This window comes from Nicotiana tabacum, chromosome 18, assembly GCF_000715075.1.
Source record: "Nicotiana tabacum cultivar K326 chromosome 18, ASM71507v2, whole genome shotgun sequence".
Lineage (NCBI taxonomy): Eukaryota > Viridiplantae > Streptophyta > Magnoliopsida > Solanales > Solanaceae > Nicotiana > Nicotiana tabacum.
The window spans coordinates 148,752,366-148,767,542 of record NC_134097.1 but is presented as its reverse complement, the minus strand read 5'-3'; the positions used below and the strand labels follow the sequence as shown (position 1 = coordinate 148,767,542).

Below are 15,177 nucleotides of genomic sequence, written 5' to 3'. Positions count from 1 at the left end.
TGACACCAGATTTTGGGTGATTAATGCTTGAGTAATTGTAATAGACATAGATTTCAGATATTTTATTGTTGTCTTCCGCTTAAACGTACGTTTCCGCTGTTATCATGTTATCGCCTTATATTTGTTAAAAAGAAATAACCGGATAATAAAGTAATTAGTTTAAAGGATTGGCTTGCCTAGCTCACATTAGTAGGTGCCATCACGACTCCCGAGGGTGGGAAATTCGAGTCGTGACACTATTAGGATAAACTGATAAATACAGATTCATAAGCTCTAATACGGAAATACAAGTCTGAAATGACCAAACACAATACTGTCTGTATTAGAAAGCTGTATTTGTAAACTAATTCTGAAAAAACAAAGCAGAATAATATATAAACAGAAAATGTAAAGAAACAAAAATCAATTCGAGCCCACTTAATTCACAGTATTTCTTTAAGAAATTTAATTCCCTCCTAGTACCCAAGGTTATGGATTATTTCCTCCTAGGATAGAACGAATTACACACTGGTGTAGTGGTACTTCAAACCCCAGTGTTTTAGCGAACACAAAGTTCGGTAGCAAATCACACTTATCGTTGCTTTGTTTGATGTTAAAAGTATGCAGAAGAAGGAGGAGAAACTCATAAAATCGTATGAAAATTCTGAGCAGAATAAACTTGTATTTATAGCCAAAGTTGGGCTGAAATCTGAAGAGGTGCAACTCTTCAAAATGATTGTTTATGCAAAACGGCAACAACATAAATGCCATAACATAAATGGCTATTTACTCAACAATAAAAAGGAAAAATTGAAGAGGGTAGTTTAATTTTCCGTTACACAACTGAAAAACGGATTGGATTTAATATTAATATTTATTTTAATATTAATATTTTGTTCTTAAAACAAATATTTAATAATATTTCTGTTAATATTTTACTATTACCTAATAAATTTGGTTCAAAAAATTAATCAATCAATTGACCAAATCCAAAATCCGAAGCCGAGCGTGCGACGACGGCGCGTTGCTTGGCTTTTACTCAACTCTTTAAGAGCTAGAAGAAGAGCAATTCCTTATATACCCCAAATCCCAAGCCGAAGCCGAGCGAGCGACGACGGCGCGAGGCTTGCTTTCTTCACAACTCTTTAAGAGCTAGAAGAAGAGCAATTGCTTATATACCCATAAAAAAGCTCTTCCTCTTCCAATATGGGACAATGTCCCTTTGCCAAGGAGGAAAACTTAAAATTTTACTTAAAAATTTAATCTCCCTCTATTTCTCATTCACCCTATTTTAAGCATATCATATACTTAAAATTCCAATCAGTCTGAAATAAACACAACACTACATAAGAAAAGAGACACCAAAACTCTCGACCCCGACTTATATGAGTGATTCTTTTTTCAAAGATTTTGTTAGTGTTTTAGTAGCAATCAGTGGCAAATTTCTTCTTTTATTTCACATACCTGTTCGTCTCCTTGATAGTTGTATTCCCTTATACCAACGTACACAATTTCCATCACATTTCATTCTTATTAGTAAAGTGACCAACATTTTGATCTCAACTTTGGCAAATGATCCTTTATTATTGAAAGAATGTCCAGTCCAGTAAAGAGTAGGAAATGATTATTTCTTGAATTTGATGGAGTAATATCACGATATTAGGCAAATTTCAAACATAGATTAAGTTGTTGATCAAGTAGATAATTAACACTAACATATGAAATTGTGGTACAATCAGTCAATTATCTTCTGCAAATCTTTATATATTAGCACAATCATTCTTTACTTATTGTTACAAATATACCAAATTAAAAAAGCTCGTACATGCAATTAATTGAAAAAAGGTAAATGAATACCCATCTAGGAGTATTAAACAATGATCAACCAAGATGAAAGATCTTAGGTTTTAGTAAAGCTCAGGTGCCAAGCGAGGCGTTATTATCAATTCCACTGGATTTACCTTACGTATTGTTATGCCTGCACCTTCCTTCATATCCAAGGCCTCGTCATTTGGAGTTTTGTAATTGAAACCCTGGATTAAATGTGCCATTGTTAGGTGTTCCACTTGCAATGCATAAGTCATCCCCGGACAAGATCGTCTTCCAGAACCAAATGGGATAAACTCATAGTGGTGACCACGGAAGTCAATATCACCAGCGATGAATCTCTCTGGATCGAACTTATCAGGATTTGACAAGAGTTTAGGATCGCGCTGCAGTTTCATGACGTTTGCGAATAATCTAGTCCCTTTAGGAATGTGATATCCACTAACAACACAATCCTTTACATTTTCATGTGGTACTAACAAAGGTCCTGGTGGATATAATCGTAACACCTTTTTAACAATAGCTTGGAGGTATACTAAATCCTTAATATCACTCTCTTCTACCCATCTATCCTTACCAACTTTTGTGTCTATCTCTTCTTGTGCTTTCATCAAGGCATTTTGATTGTTTATCAATAATGTCATTCCCCAATTTATGTGAAGAGCAACTGTGTCTGCTGCATCCAAGACCAAACTCTGTGGAAAAAAAATAGTTTAAAAAGGAATATCAATTATTCGCATACCTTGTTCTAGTTAGTATAGTAATTTTAAAGCTAAGTATGCACATCTCATCTATACTATGATTTTTTCTTAATTGATTAACAATAAAATAATTCATTTATTTCAACTTCTCTTAGAGTTGTAAGAGGTCAAGTTTATTTAGTGTAAGAATCAAACACACGTTTTATACCTTACCTATATATTTTATTTTTAATCTAAAAAATCAAATATTTACCCAAGAAAAAAGGATATTCTCTAAATAATCACTATTATTTAATGCCGTATTATATAATTTTAGTATAACTTCGCAAACCAAATGACATGAGTATTTACTTTGACTATTTTATATTGCTGGTACAAATATAAAAGGCACGCAAACTGGTTCAAGCACCTTCATTAATAGAAATAAAAAAAAAAGGACATGAATCTATATTAAAAAAACAATCAAAGAATTTCTGCATTTCCAACCAAGAGGTTGTGAGTTCGAATCTCCTCAGGAGCAAGGTGGGAAGTTCTTGGAGGAAAGGATGCCGAGGGTCTATTGGAAACAACCTCTCTACCCCAGGGTAGGGGTAAGGTTTGCGTACGCACTACCCTCCCCAGACCCCACTAAATGAGATTTATACTGGTTGTTGTTGTTGTAATCAAAGAATTTCTCCCTAGCAAAGAGAAGAAGCCCCTTTAATTTCTTTTTTGTTATGCTCAATGGGAGTAAAAGAAGTTTTATTCTATCAACGTGATTTAATCAATTATAAGAGGTTATATATCTCATCTTTTACGTCAAAAGTTGTGGAGTGACAAATATTCTTCCATTCTCGATCAGGGCTCTCAAAATATAACTCCAGAGTGAAGTCCCGAATGGTAGCGATCGTTTTACCTTTCAAAGCTACGAATCCAAATTAGGCGGACCCCAAAAAAATTTCTATCGTTTTCATTTATCATTCTATATTTTTACTATATATAATAATCATCCTTAATATTTAGATAGTCTAAAAAGGACAATCTGGTGCACAAAACATCCTGCATTCATATAGGGTTCGAGGAAGAGCCACACCCAAGGGGTATGATGCAGACAACCTACTCTAATGCAAGCATTAGTTGTTGCTTCCATGGCTCGAACCTGTAGACAGAGACAACTTTACCGTTGCTTCAAATTATTATTAACCTGTCCATTAACCAAAAATTAAACTGAATAGATGAATAATGACAGATGAACTTACAAAAACTGTTGCTTTAATGACAGTATCACGAGAGTAACCTTCATCAAGATATTCTTTACTCAATTTTGAAAGCACCACATCAATGAAATCTTGTTCATTCCCTTCTGCACCAACCTCCATTTTTTCTCTTTTATTAATATGTTCCTCTAACCAGTTCTGAAAAACAGAATCTATATCCTTAAATGTCCTTTTCATTGCCTTAATATGACCTTGAAAATCCACCCATTTAAATAATGGAATTGGAAATGCATCCCATAATACAAATTCCATTGATAAAACCATAAAATCCTTAAACGCATTCTTAAATCTTTCCACTTGTTCATCTCCTTTACCGGATTCATAATTTTTCCCAGCGATCATTTTCACGATCAGACCAAAATTCAATTCTTCTAACCAATCAGTTAGATTTATCGTACTCGAATTTCCATTAATTCGAGTGTATAAATTCTTAATGCTCGTTTGAATTCTGGTGAATCTCACTTGTTTGAATTTTTCGAGACGACTAGCAGAGAGAACTTCCTGAATGACTAATTTACGATTTTTTCGCCAGTAAGGTCCGTAATTTGCTAGAAAAAGCATTGTATTATTGTAGCCAAGGTATTCGCCGTAAAGAAAAGCTGGACGATTGGAGAAAATGGCGTCATTTGTAGAGAAGCAATCTTTTATAGCTTCGTAACTGCTTACAACTAGCACAAGGGGAAGACCTAGCCGAAAAGTGAAAACGGGGCCGTATTTATCAGCTAAGTCTCCGAGTTTTCGAGCTAATGGACGGTCGTCGCCGTCGTTATTGAAGTGAAAAAGATGGCCGATTACCGGCCATCCTCCGGGGATTTTCGGTGGTAAGGGTTTTGGAAGTTTTTGAGATTTTTTTGTCCATAGGAAGTATAAGAGAAATGTGAAGGTTACTAGTCCTACAAAGGCTTCTATGGGAAAAACCATTATGAATTTTTAGATAAGAACTTGAGAATCAAACTATCGGCAACTTCCTTTTTATAAGTAATTGTAGGGTGTGCATAATATGGGAAATAGAGAACTGTCGTACCGAAGTCGAAAACATTAGTGTTTGATATTCAATATTTTAGTTGGTAGGGCAATTGGGTTAAGTTTTTGAAAAAAATCGGTGTCAAGTATGATATTTGGTATTTAAAAAAATAACACTGACATATCAATACCGTATCGAAATCTATACTAAGTTATACATTACACATATCATTGATTATAACATATTAAGTTACACAATACTTTTCTTTTGCATTCATGTTGAGGTTGCCGATAAAGCTCATTACTTCTTTAAGAATATGGCGGAACAAGATAGACCGCAGATTTTGATCTTGCTATCTAGGCTGTCAAGCAATTTAAATGTAATGTTTCTACGATTTTAAGGTATTTCTTACTCCGTTACTCGTGGATTGATGTCGTATCTGTTTGATTATTCTTTATTATATCCTCTAAGTTCAACAATTAACTCTAAGCAAGTAACAAGTCATTGTCAATGATCAAATTTATTCTCTCTCTATTGATACTAGCTGGTTTTAGATAAAGATTTTGTGTCCTGTGAGCTTAGAACGTTTTTTTTTTTTAATTTTGTGAGTACTTCAATTAAAAATATTATAGTCTATAACTTTATGCACTAATTATTATTCAAGCCGAGTAAATCGAAGTTACAGGATAGAATAAATCAAAATTAAAAGAAAAAAAATCAACCATCGATAGGGTTGGGCTAAGATTTAACTAAATATGTAAACAAAAGATTTATGTTACAAACAAAACAAAAGAAATATAACTTAATTTACTACGTAAATTTTGGAATAAGTCACTTGATAAGTTCTACGGCTTCGATAGTTGAGGTGAAGGGTTCAAACCCCATACGTAACGTAGTATTCCTCTCCTCTATTGGCTAGAAACATAAATAGTCAAACATCAAGTCAGAATCAAAGTGTGTTCCGAATGTGTCCTTTTCCTTTTCCTAGACCTTTGCAAATGAAACTTCACTTACTCTTTTGGTATTCGACTAAAAAAGTCAATGAATTTCAATATCAGAAATAGCAGAGCCACAATCTCTGTTCAATCCCACACGTAAATGTTTTTCTTTTTTTTTTCCGTTTATAAAAGTCATCTTTTTCTTCAATCATTTACATTTTGATGTGCTATGTTAGAACTGTTTTTATTAGTAATTTGCTACGTGTTAAAATAGTAAAGTTGTCTTCGTGATCTATAGGCTACGGGTTTAAGCCGTGGAAGCAGCCGCTAATGCTTGCATCGAGGTAAACTGTTTACATCACACCCCTTGAGATGCGGTCCTTCCCGGGACCTGCATAAACGTAGGATACTTTGTGAACTGACGACCCTTTTTTTTGTTACTAGGTGTTGATTTTAGGAATTTTTACCGCAAGATTATAAACTTAATTACCACTATTATGGAGGTTCTAATTTAATTACCTATCATAATTATATTTATCAATTGTATATAATGTAATGGATTAAACTCTATTTTTTTTTTGTATTTTTAAGTTCTAATATTTCTCATTTTCTCTCTATATCTCTCTCTCACAAAGCACACTCAAGCCGAGAATAAATATTAGTGATGAATTTTGGTACTCAAAATCATAAGATCAGACATCATTCACATCCCAGAATATAAATCCATAATCTAAAAAGGGACACAAATATTAATCAATTAATTGAATTCACATCCCAATATAATTGAATTTAGATTTTGCGAGATTATTTTTTGTTTGAATTTGGTGTTATTGCATACGATTTGAGAATATCCTTTGGAATTCATATCTCAATTTTGAGAGAGTTTAGTGAAGACTAGAGTTGCTTTTGGATCCAGAGGCGTAGGCATCTTATCTCAATAGCGGTGCCACACGACACCACTTCGTCAAAAGTTTTCTTAAACATGTATGTATAAATAATAAGCAAGATTAAAATTTAGGTCCAAATATAAAAAATGACATCGCTTGTCGTTATAGTGATTTATTTATTTCTTCACTTATTCAAATATTGACAACGCTTACAAAAATTTTGCATACGCCACTGGCGGTAAAAATTGCACGGGACGCTCTATTTGGTAGCCCTCATTTAACCTATACCTATTTTTTTTAAAAGTTTTAACTTGTACTCACTTTTTAAACAACTTCAGTCTTCTTTCTCCTCATCTTTTCCTCATTCGTTTTCTTCTTCTTCTTTATTCTGTTGCTGTTGGTGCTGGTGATGGTACGATGAATCTCATGAAAGCCTAAGATATTTCTTTTATGAGAGTCCTTTTGAATTGTTCACCTAATTGATGAGCTGACTATTTTGACTATCGCACAATTCCACGGGCTCTCGACAATCTGATTTATTGGTGAAAATGTTAGGTACTATACACTATACGGTTATCTTCTTCATCACGACATAGGAACAAATATAAATTTCTTATGTTCTTTTTACATATTTGAATTTTCTTGAATTGTCTTAAAATTTTTATTTTTTATAAAAATTTAAGCACTAAAGTTATTGAAAAAACTTATCCAGGACAAAAAAACTACAACTTATTTAGTGCTGAAGTTTTTATAAATGAACTAAATAACTTCAGCATCTTCTGCTGAAGTTTTTGAAAAAGTTTATCCATGACAAAAAAACTTCAGCACTAAATGCTTAAGTTCAGCAAGTAGAGAACAAAACTTCAGCACTAGAATGCTTAAGTTTAGCAATTATAAACAAAAACAAGTTCATCAAATAGAGAACAAAACTTCAGCACTAGAATGCTTAAGTTCAGGACACTTGGTCTACTTCAGGCAGGCTACTAGAATGGTGAAGTTTTGCGTGATTGTCTTTGCTACTTCAGCCCCGTAAGCTGAAGTACTGTGAAAAAGTGGGCACACTTACAATTTTTTTTTGCAAAGCGGGCACAAGTTAAAACGTGACCCAAAAAAGCGGGTATAGATGTTATCCCAAACTGGACAACAAAGTGGGCACGCTTGTCCCTTTGTTTTTTTCGGATGTTGGCCGCTACTATGTTGTATCTAGTTCATGGTGCTTTTTGATATATTTGTATGTATTGGAAAAGTGGTAGTTCAGATTAGGGGTGTACAAAGAAATCGATAAACAACATCAAACCAATAATCCGAATCAAATCGAAAAAAGATTCGATTTGTGGTTTGGTTTGATTTGGTTTGGTATTGGAAAAAAAAAACTTACCATAATGGTTTATTTTGGTTTTAACTAAAATAAGTCAAACCGAAACCAAACTAACCTGATAGTACATTTATACAATTTTTAAAAATATTTATACATATTAATAATTATCGTAATATTCACAGTTTTGTCTTTTAACATATTAGGGGGTAAGCTACACATAATGCATAGAAGTTTGGAGTTTCAAATATGTATGGACAACTGTGGGGTTACTGATATTGGGTATAGTAGTTCTAACTATACTTGGTATACCAACAGATGGCTTGGTAAGAGAATATGGAAAAGGTTGGACAGAGTTTTTGTTAATGATTAGTGGGATCAACTCTTTCAAAGGTGCTTCATTAGGCACCTAGCTAGGACTCGTTCTGATCATAGGCATTTTCTAATGAAGAATTTGAATGGCAGCCAACATCATATTAAGTATTTCAGATTTCTGAATTACTGGGTGAACCAAGATGGTTTCTTTGACATTGTCAAGGAAGTTTGGGATATGAATATGGTAGGTAATCCAATGTGGATCCTTCAATCCAAGCTCAACGCACTCAGTAGGAGATTGAGTCAATGGTCCAGAAATGATATAGGGGATATTAATGAAGTTGTCATAAGATAGGAAGAAAGGCTCCAAGATTTAGAAGATACTGACATTGAGAATAACACTGAAAAGATTAGAAAGGATGTCAACAAGGCTCATGCTCAATATATCAGATGACTTAGTCTTCAAAACTCATTGCTCAAACAAAAATCTCAGGCAAAATGATTTGAAGAGGGGGAGAACAATACTAGTTACTTCCATTCCATTCTTAGAGAAAGAAGAAGAAGGCAACAGATAAATATAATCAAAAACAGAAACGGTAATTGGATCAAGGGGGATGAGAAGATTGCTAGGAAAGTTGTTAAACATTTTCAATCTCTTTTCAACCTTACTCCTCCGGCTATCATCTAGGAGTATTAAACAATGATCAACCAAGATGAAAGATCTTAGGTTTTAGTAAAGCTCAGGTGCCAAGCGAGGTGTTATTATCAATTCCACTGGATTTACCTTACGTATTGTTATGCCTGCACCTTCCTTTATATCCAAGGCCTCGTCATTTGGAGTTTTGTAATTGAAACCCTGGATTAAATGTGCCATTGTTAGGTGTTCCACTTGCAACGCATAAGTCATCCCCGGACAAGATCGTCTTCCAGAACCAAATGGGATAAACTCATAGTGGTGACCACGGAAGTCAATATCACCGGCGATGAATCTCTCTGGATCGAACTTATCAGGATTTGACCAGAGTTTATGATCGTGCTGCAATTTCATGACGTTTGCGAATAATCTAGTCCATTTAGGAATGTGATATCCACTAACAACACAATCCTTTACATTTTCATGTGGTACTAACAAAAGTCCTGGTGGATATAATCGTAACACCTCTTTAACAATAGCTTGGAAGTATACTAAATCCTTAATATCACTCTCTTCTACCCATCTATCCTTGCCAACTTTTGTGTCTATCTCTTCTTGTGCTTTCATCAAGGCATTTTGATTGTTTATCAATAATGCCATTCCCCAATTTATGTGAAGAGCAACTGTGTCTGCTGCATCCAAGACCAAACTCTGAGGAAAAACATTCACATGTGGAAGTGAAGTGGTGAATGATAATTTAATTAATACAAAAGTAGGTTAACGTCACTATCTGCCGAATCTTGCTCTAGTTAGCATAGTAATTGTCAAGTATGCACATCTTATTAACCTCTATATTTTATTTTTAATCCAATAAAAACATTTGCCCAAGAAAATAGTGCATCCTCTAAATAATCACTAATATGTAATATCTGCATTATATAATTTTAGCTGACTATATTGCTGCTAGAAACATCAGTATACAGTTGAAAAGCCAAGAGGCAAGTAAGCTGATCCTAATTATTAAAATTAAAAATCGAAAAAAGACATGACCAGCAATTAAAGAATTTCTCCCTAACAAAGAAAAGAATTCCCCTTGCTTTCTTTTTCTCAATGGGAGTAATAATTGGTTATATCTCATCTTTTTAATCTTTAATCAGAGCTCTGAAGTGAAGACCCGATTGACGGGAATCGTTTTTACCTCCCTAAACCCCGAGCGAATCCAGATTATCGAGCCCCAAAATAAAAGTGAATAGATGAATATGAAAGATGAACTTATAAAAACTGTTGCTTTTATGACAGTATCACGAGAGTAACCTTCACCAAGATATTCATTACTCATTTTTGAAAGCACCACATCAATGAAATCTTGTTCATTCCCTTCTGCACCAATTCTGAAAAACAGAATCTATATCTTTAAATGTCCTTTTCATAGCCTTAACATGCCCTTGAAAATCTACCCATTTAAATAATGGAATTGGAAATGCATCCCATACACAAATTCCATTGATAAAATCCTTAAAAGCTCTCTTAAATCTCTCCACTTGTTCATCTCCTTTACCCGATTCGTAATTTTTCCCCGCGATCATTTTCACGATCAGACCAAAATTCAATTCTTCTAACCAATCAGTTAGATTTATCGTGCTCGAATTTCCATTAATTCTAGTGTATAAATTCTTAATGCTCGTTCGAATTTTGGCTAATCTCACGTGCTTGATTTTTTCGAGACGACTAGCAGAGAGAACTTCCTGAATGACTAATTTACGATTTTTTCGCCAGTAAGGTCCGTAATTTGCTAGAAAAAGCAATGTATTATTGTAGCCAAGGTATTCGCCGTAAAGAAAAGCTGGACGATTGGAGAAAATGGCGTCATTTGTAGAGAAGCAATCTTTTATAGCTTTGTAACTGCTTACAACTAGCACAAGGGGAAGACCTAGCCGAAAAGTGAAAACGGGGCCGTATTTATCAGCTAAGTCTCGGAGTATTCGAGCTAATGGACGGTCGTCGTCGCCGTCGTTATTGAAGTGGAAAGATGGCCGATTACCGGCCATCCTCCGGGGATTTTTGGTGGTAAGGGTTTTGAAGGTTTTTGAGATTTTTTTGTTCATAGGAAGTATAAGAGAAATGTAATTAGGGTTACTGCTCCTACAATGGCTTCAATGGGAAAAACCATTATGGATTTTTGGCAAAAGAACAAACTATCACTAACTTCCCTTTTATAGGTAATTTAGGGCTGTGCATGATAAATGCAGAATTATCGTAAAAACGTTGGTATTTAATAGGGTAACTGGTTTAAGTTTTAGAAAAATTGGTATTAGGTATGATATTTGGTATTAAAAAAATAATATCGAAATATCAATACGGTATCGAAATATATACTAAGTTACACCATACACGTATATTTGATTATAACATATATACTCCACTAAGTTACCCGGAACTTTTTTCTTGCATTCATGGAAAAAATTCTCAAAACTTAATAATTTTTTATATTGTTCCAATATATCACAATAAATACTAAAAAAAGTAAAAGACATGACTATATTTCATTCACTAAAAGTCAAAATTTAAAACAAACTATTCAAGAGAACGTTCATGATGCTTATGAGATATCCGACACATTATCTTCATCAAACACATTTGAATCCGCTTGTGACAAGGTTGTCTTAACATCTTCACTTTCATCTACAATTCATATGCAATATTAATTTGTTAAATATTAAAAATAATTAAATTTTAAAAATTAATAATATTTAAATTCACATAAAAAAATATTACCAGTTTGAGTTCGGGAAAACCTGGGCAGCCAATTTCAATTAGTAACAAGTGTTTGGACATTTTCATAATAAATGCAACTTCTGTACTTTGTAAGATCACGCCACCAATGCTAAATATTGATTCTGATGGTACAATGGTAATAAGAATGTTAAGTACATCACGCACCATCATTGAAAGATCGGGATATTTTCTAGAATGGTCCTTCCAATACATGACAACATCATCTCTTGAAACTTCTCAAGATCAAGTTTTGGTTCCTTTTAGTAAAGATCCAATTCTGACTTTCCATCTCTAAATGCAGTATACTTTTTATTTTGTATATATTTTAAATAAATATTTTATTAGGCCCACGGGCCGGACCGGCCCAGCCTCAGTCAAGCCTCACGGGCCACAGGCTTACTCGGGCCGGGCTTAAAAGGCTCGTTTTTAAACGGGCTCCAAAAATTCTAGTTCAGCCCTACTAAATTACGGGCTGGGCTGGGCTGGGCTGGGTTGGCCCAACGGGCCAAGCCCATATTGACAACTCTAATAAAGCTCATATAATTTTTAGAAAAATGGAGGAACAAATAGGCTGCGAATTTTGACTTTAATTAAATAAACTTTTAACGTACTTTTAATATTTGTCTTCTAACGTGCGCATGTCTTAAAATAAGATGAATTCCTACATCTTGATTGATAATTACTAATTAAATAATATTTATATTTAATTTTTTATGATTCGCTTTATTTTATGTAAATAGCAATCTCAAGTAATGCACTATATTCATCTATATGTTCACCTTGTTCAAATCAGTTTTATTCTAATTCACACGTATATATCGACACCAATAACCGCTCAATCAATTAACTCGAATAATTTGTGAGAACATAAATATTAAAAATGGACTAAAAAAGTTACAGTCCGTACCTGACCCATTAGAGAAGAATCCATACTCCCGTTCCTATTTATTTTAAGCATAAAAACAGCAACATTAATAAGGAAAAACTAAAAAGTATATGTATTGCTTTTAAAAAAAAAACTAAGATATAAGAAAACTATAAATTCTTGGATAATTAGTTACACCGTAAGATAACACAATTTATATTCAATCCAGCTGATGACTGAATAGTTTCATACATTAAAATATTAACCCCATAAAATATATTGATGTATAATTTGCCTTCAATTCCTATTATTTTTTATACGTTTATGATTGATTTAACACTCTTATAACATCATTGGAGCTGCTTTACAATTGATCCAATCGACTATATATCCATGATCATTCTCTTCTGATAATCGCTTTAAAATTATTTGAATCCAAGCTATATGCATCATACATCTCTATTCTCAACCCTTGAAATGCTAATTGAGCAATATATATATATAAATTAATTCAAAGTAGAAATTTTATCACACTATCTCTACCCCCGTCTTTCTATATTATTTTTCCTACTATGAAATTTTATATTATTATTTTTATTTATATGTTTGACTTTTAATTTTTTACCCAATCACATAATTTCATTATCTCCCTTATTGAAATTAAATACATAAAAATTAAAAATATATAATTATTATATTTTTAATTTATTTCTTGAAATTATGCCAATTGCTCTTTTTTTTTTTTTAGTTTTATCTAGTATAATATTTTTAAAGACGTGTATCTTATCTATAGAATATGGCTTCTCTCATTATTATTTATCTTTTCTTGAAAATTAAATTATTCTTATCCTTCTATATATCTCAACACTGAAATTATTTATTTACATATTTTTTTCCTTTTTTTTATTCCTTACTATGTTATGAATAACCCATACCTTTAGAGTTATTCAAATCCTTGTCCGCTACTCCCATTATAATATATTATAGATGAGTGTAGTTTTTTCTTTTCTTGTAATAAAAATTTTATTTTATGTTTATCCTTTAATTCTAACACCCAGATTAATATTCAAATCTATCATACTTTTGAGTATTACTTATTTATTATTATTTTTATTTTTTAACTCAGTTCAAAGTATAAATTTTCTCACACTATCTCTACTCCTTATTTTTATATTGTTTCTCCTATATAAATATTTATATAACTATTTATTTAGTGTTTAATGCAATAATAATAAAAAAAGTTCATATGTTTATGCTTTGTAATTCACCAAAATTCAACGTATTTTTTTGTCCGTGGAATTTTTTTCCTTTTCAAAAGTTTAGTTAAGATTTGAGTTGATTTGATTTAATAAGTTAAAATTGACAGAAGATATATAGATTCTTATTAATATTATTATTATTAGTAATAGTAGTATTATGTGCTAATAGTACTTTCATCTTTATCTTTATAATTGGATAAGATATGAATATTTTTTAATCTTTTAATTTTTTTTGTAAAAGAAATTTATTATTTAAAATAGGGCAGTAGGCTATTTCTTGATAAAAATATTCAATATATCAGTTCCTAATATGTCCTTTCAGGCATTGTCCTTTGCAAATGAAACTTCACTTACTCTTTTCGTATGATACACACGTAACGGTTTTTTTCCCTGTTTAAAGTTATATTTTTCTTCAATCATTTACATTTTGATGGGCTATGTTAGAAATATTTTTATCTAGAATTTGTTATATGTTAAAACGGTAAAAGCTGTCTTTGTGTGACTATAACCTATAGATTACAGGTTCAAGCCGCGGAAATAGCCACTAATGCTTGCATTAAGATAATCTGTCTGTATCATAATTCATACCCCTTGAGGTGCATGCGCTCATTTCCCAGACCCTGCGTGTAACGACCCGACCGGCCGTTTTGAGCTCTAGCGCATCGTTCAGCAGTTTAAGGCCATGAGCAGCTTCACTTCAGGTATTATAACTTGTGCGCATGGTCGTAATTGAATTCCGGGAAGTTCGGAGTTGATTTGGAAAGAGAATTCTCATTTCGGAAGTTTTAAATTGAAAGAATGGACTAAGGTTGGATTTTTGAGTAAACGACCTCGGAATTGGGATTCGAAGATTCTAGCATGTTCGTACGATGATTTCGGACTTGGGTGTATGTCCGGATCGTGTTTTGGAAGATCCGGGAACGTTTTGGCACATATTGTGGAAGTTGGCATTTTTGGAAGAATTTCATAAGTTTGGGTTGAAGTGCATTTTAGTGTTATCAATATCTGTTTGGGATTTCGAGTCTGGGAATAGTTCCGTAAGTTGTTTCTGGTATTGGGAGCGCGATCGTAAGTGAATTCCGAGGTTCGTAGGTCATTTTGGAGTCATTTGGCTAAAGATAGAAATTTGAAGGTTTTTGAGAAGTCTGACCGGAAGTGGACTTTTTGATATCAGGGTCGGAATCCAATTCCAGAAGTTGGAGTAGGTTCGTAATGTCAAAAATGACTTGTGTGCAAAATTTGAAATCAATAGGACATGAATTGATAGGTTTTGACATCGAATGTAGAAATTTGAAGTTCTAAAGTTCATTAAACTTGAATTGGGGTGCGATACATGATTTTGATGTTGTTTGATGTGATTCGAGGCCTCGAGCAGGTCCGTGTTAAGTTATGGGACTGGTTGTGTGATTGGACGGAGTCCCGGGGGCCTCGGGTGTGTTTCGGGTGGTTTTGAATCGAATTT

General features: G+C 33.2%; 1 protein-coding gene and 1 pseudogene across 1 annotated transcript; both read right to left on the bottom strand.

The window, feature by feature from the left end:
• Positions 1-1,706: 1,706 nt before the first annotated feature.
• LOC107772019 (cytochrome P450 82C4-like) lies at positions 1,707-4,684 on the bottom strand. The gene is given in 2 exon segments (NM_001325123.1): positions 1,707-2,501; positions 3,746-4,684. Coding segments are annotated over 2 exon segments (1,554 nt in total). The 3' UTR covers positions 1,707-1,886.
• A 4,020-nt stretch (positions 4,685-8,704) lies between these two features.
• Positions 8,705-10,986, bottom strand: LOC107772020 (nicotine N-demethylase CYP82E4-like; annotated as a pseudogene).
• Between the last annotated feature and the right edge of the window lie 4,191 nt (positions 10,987-15,177).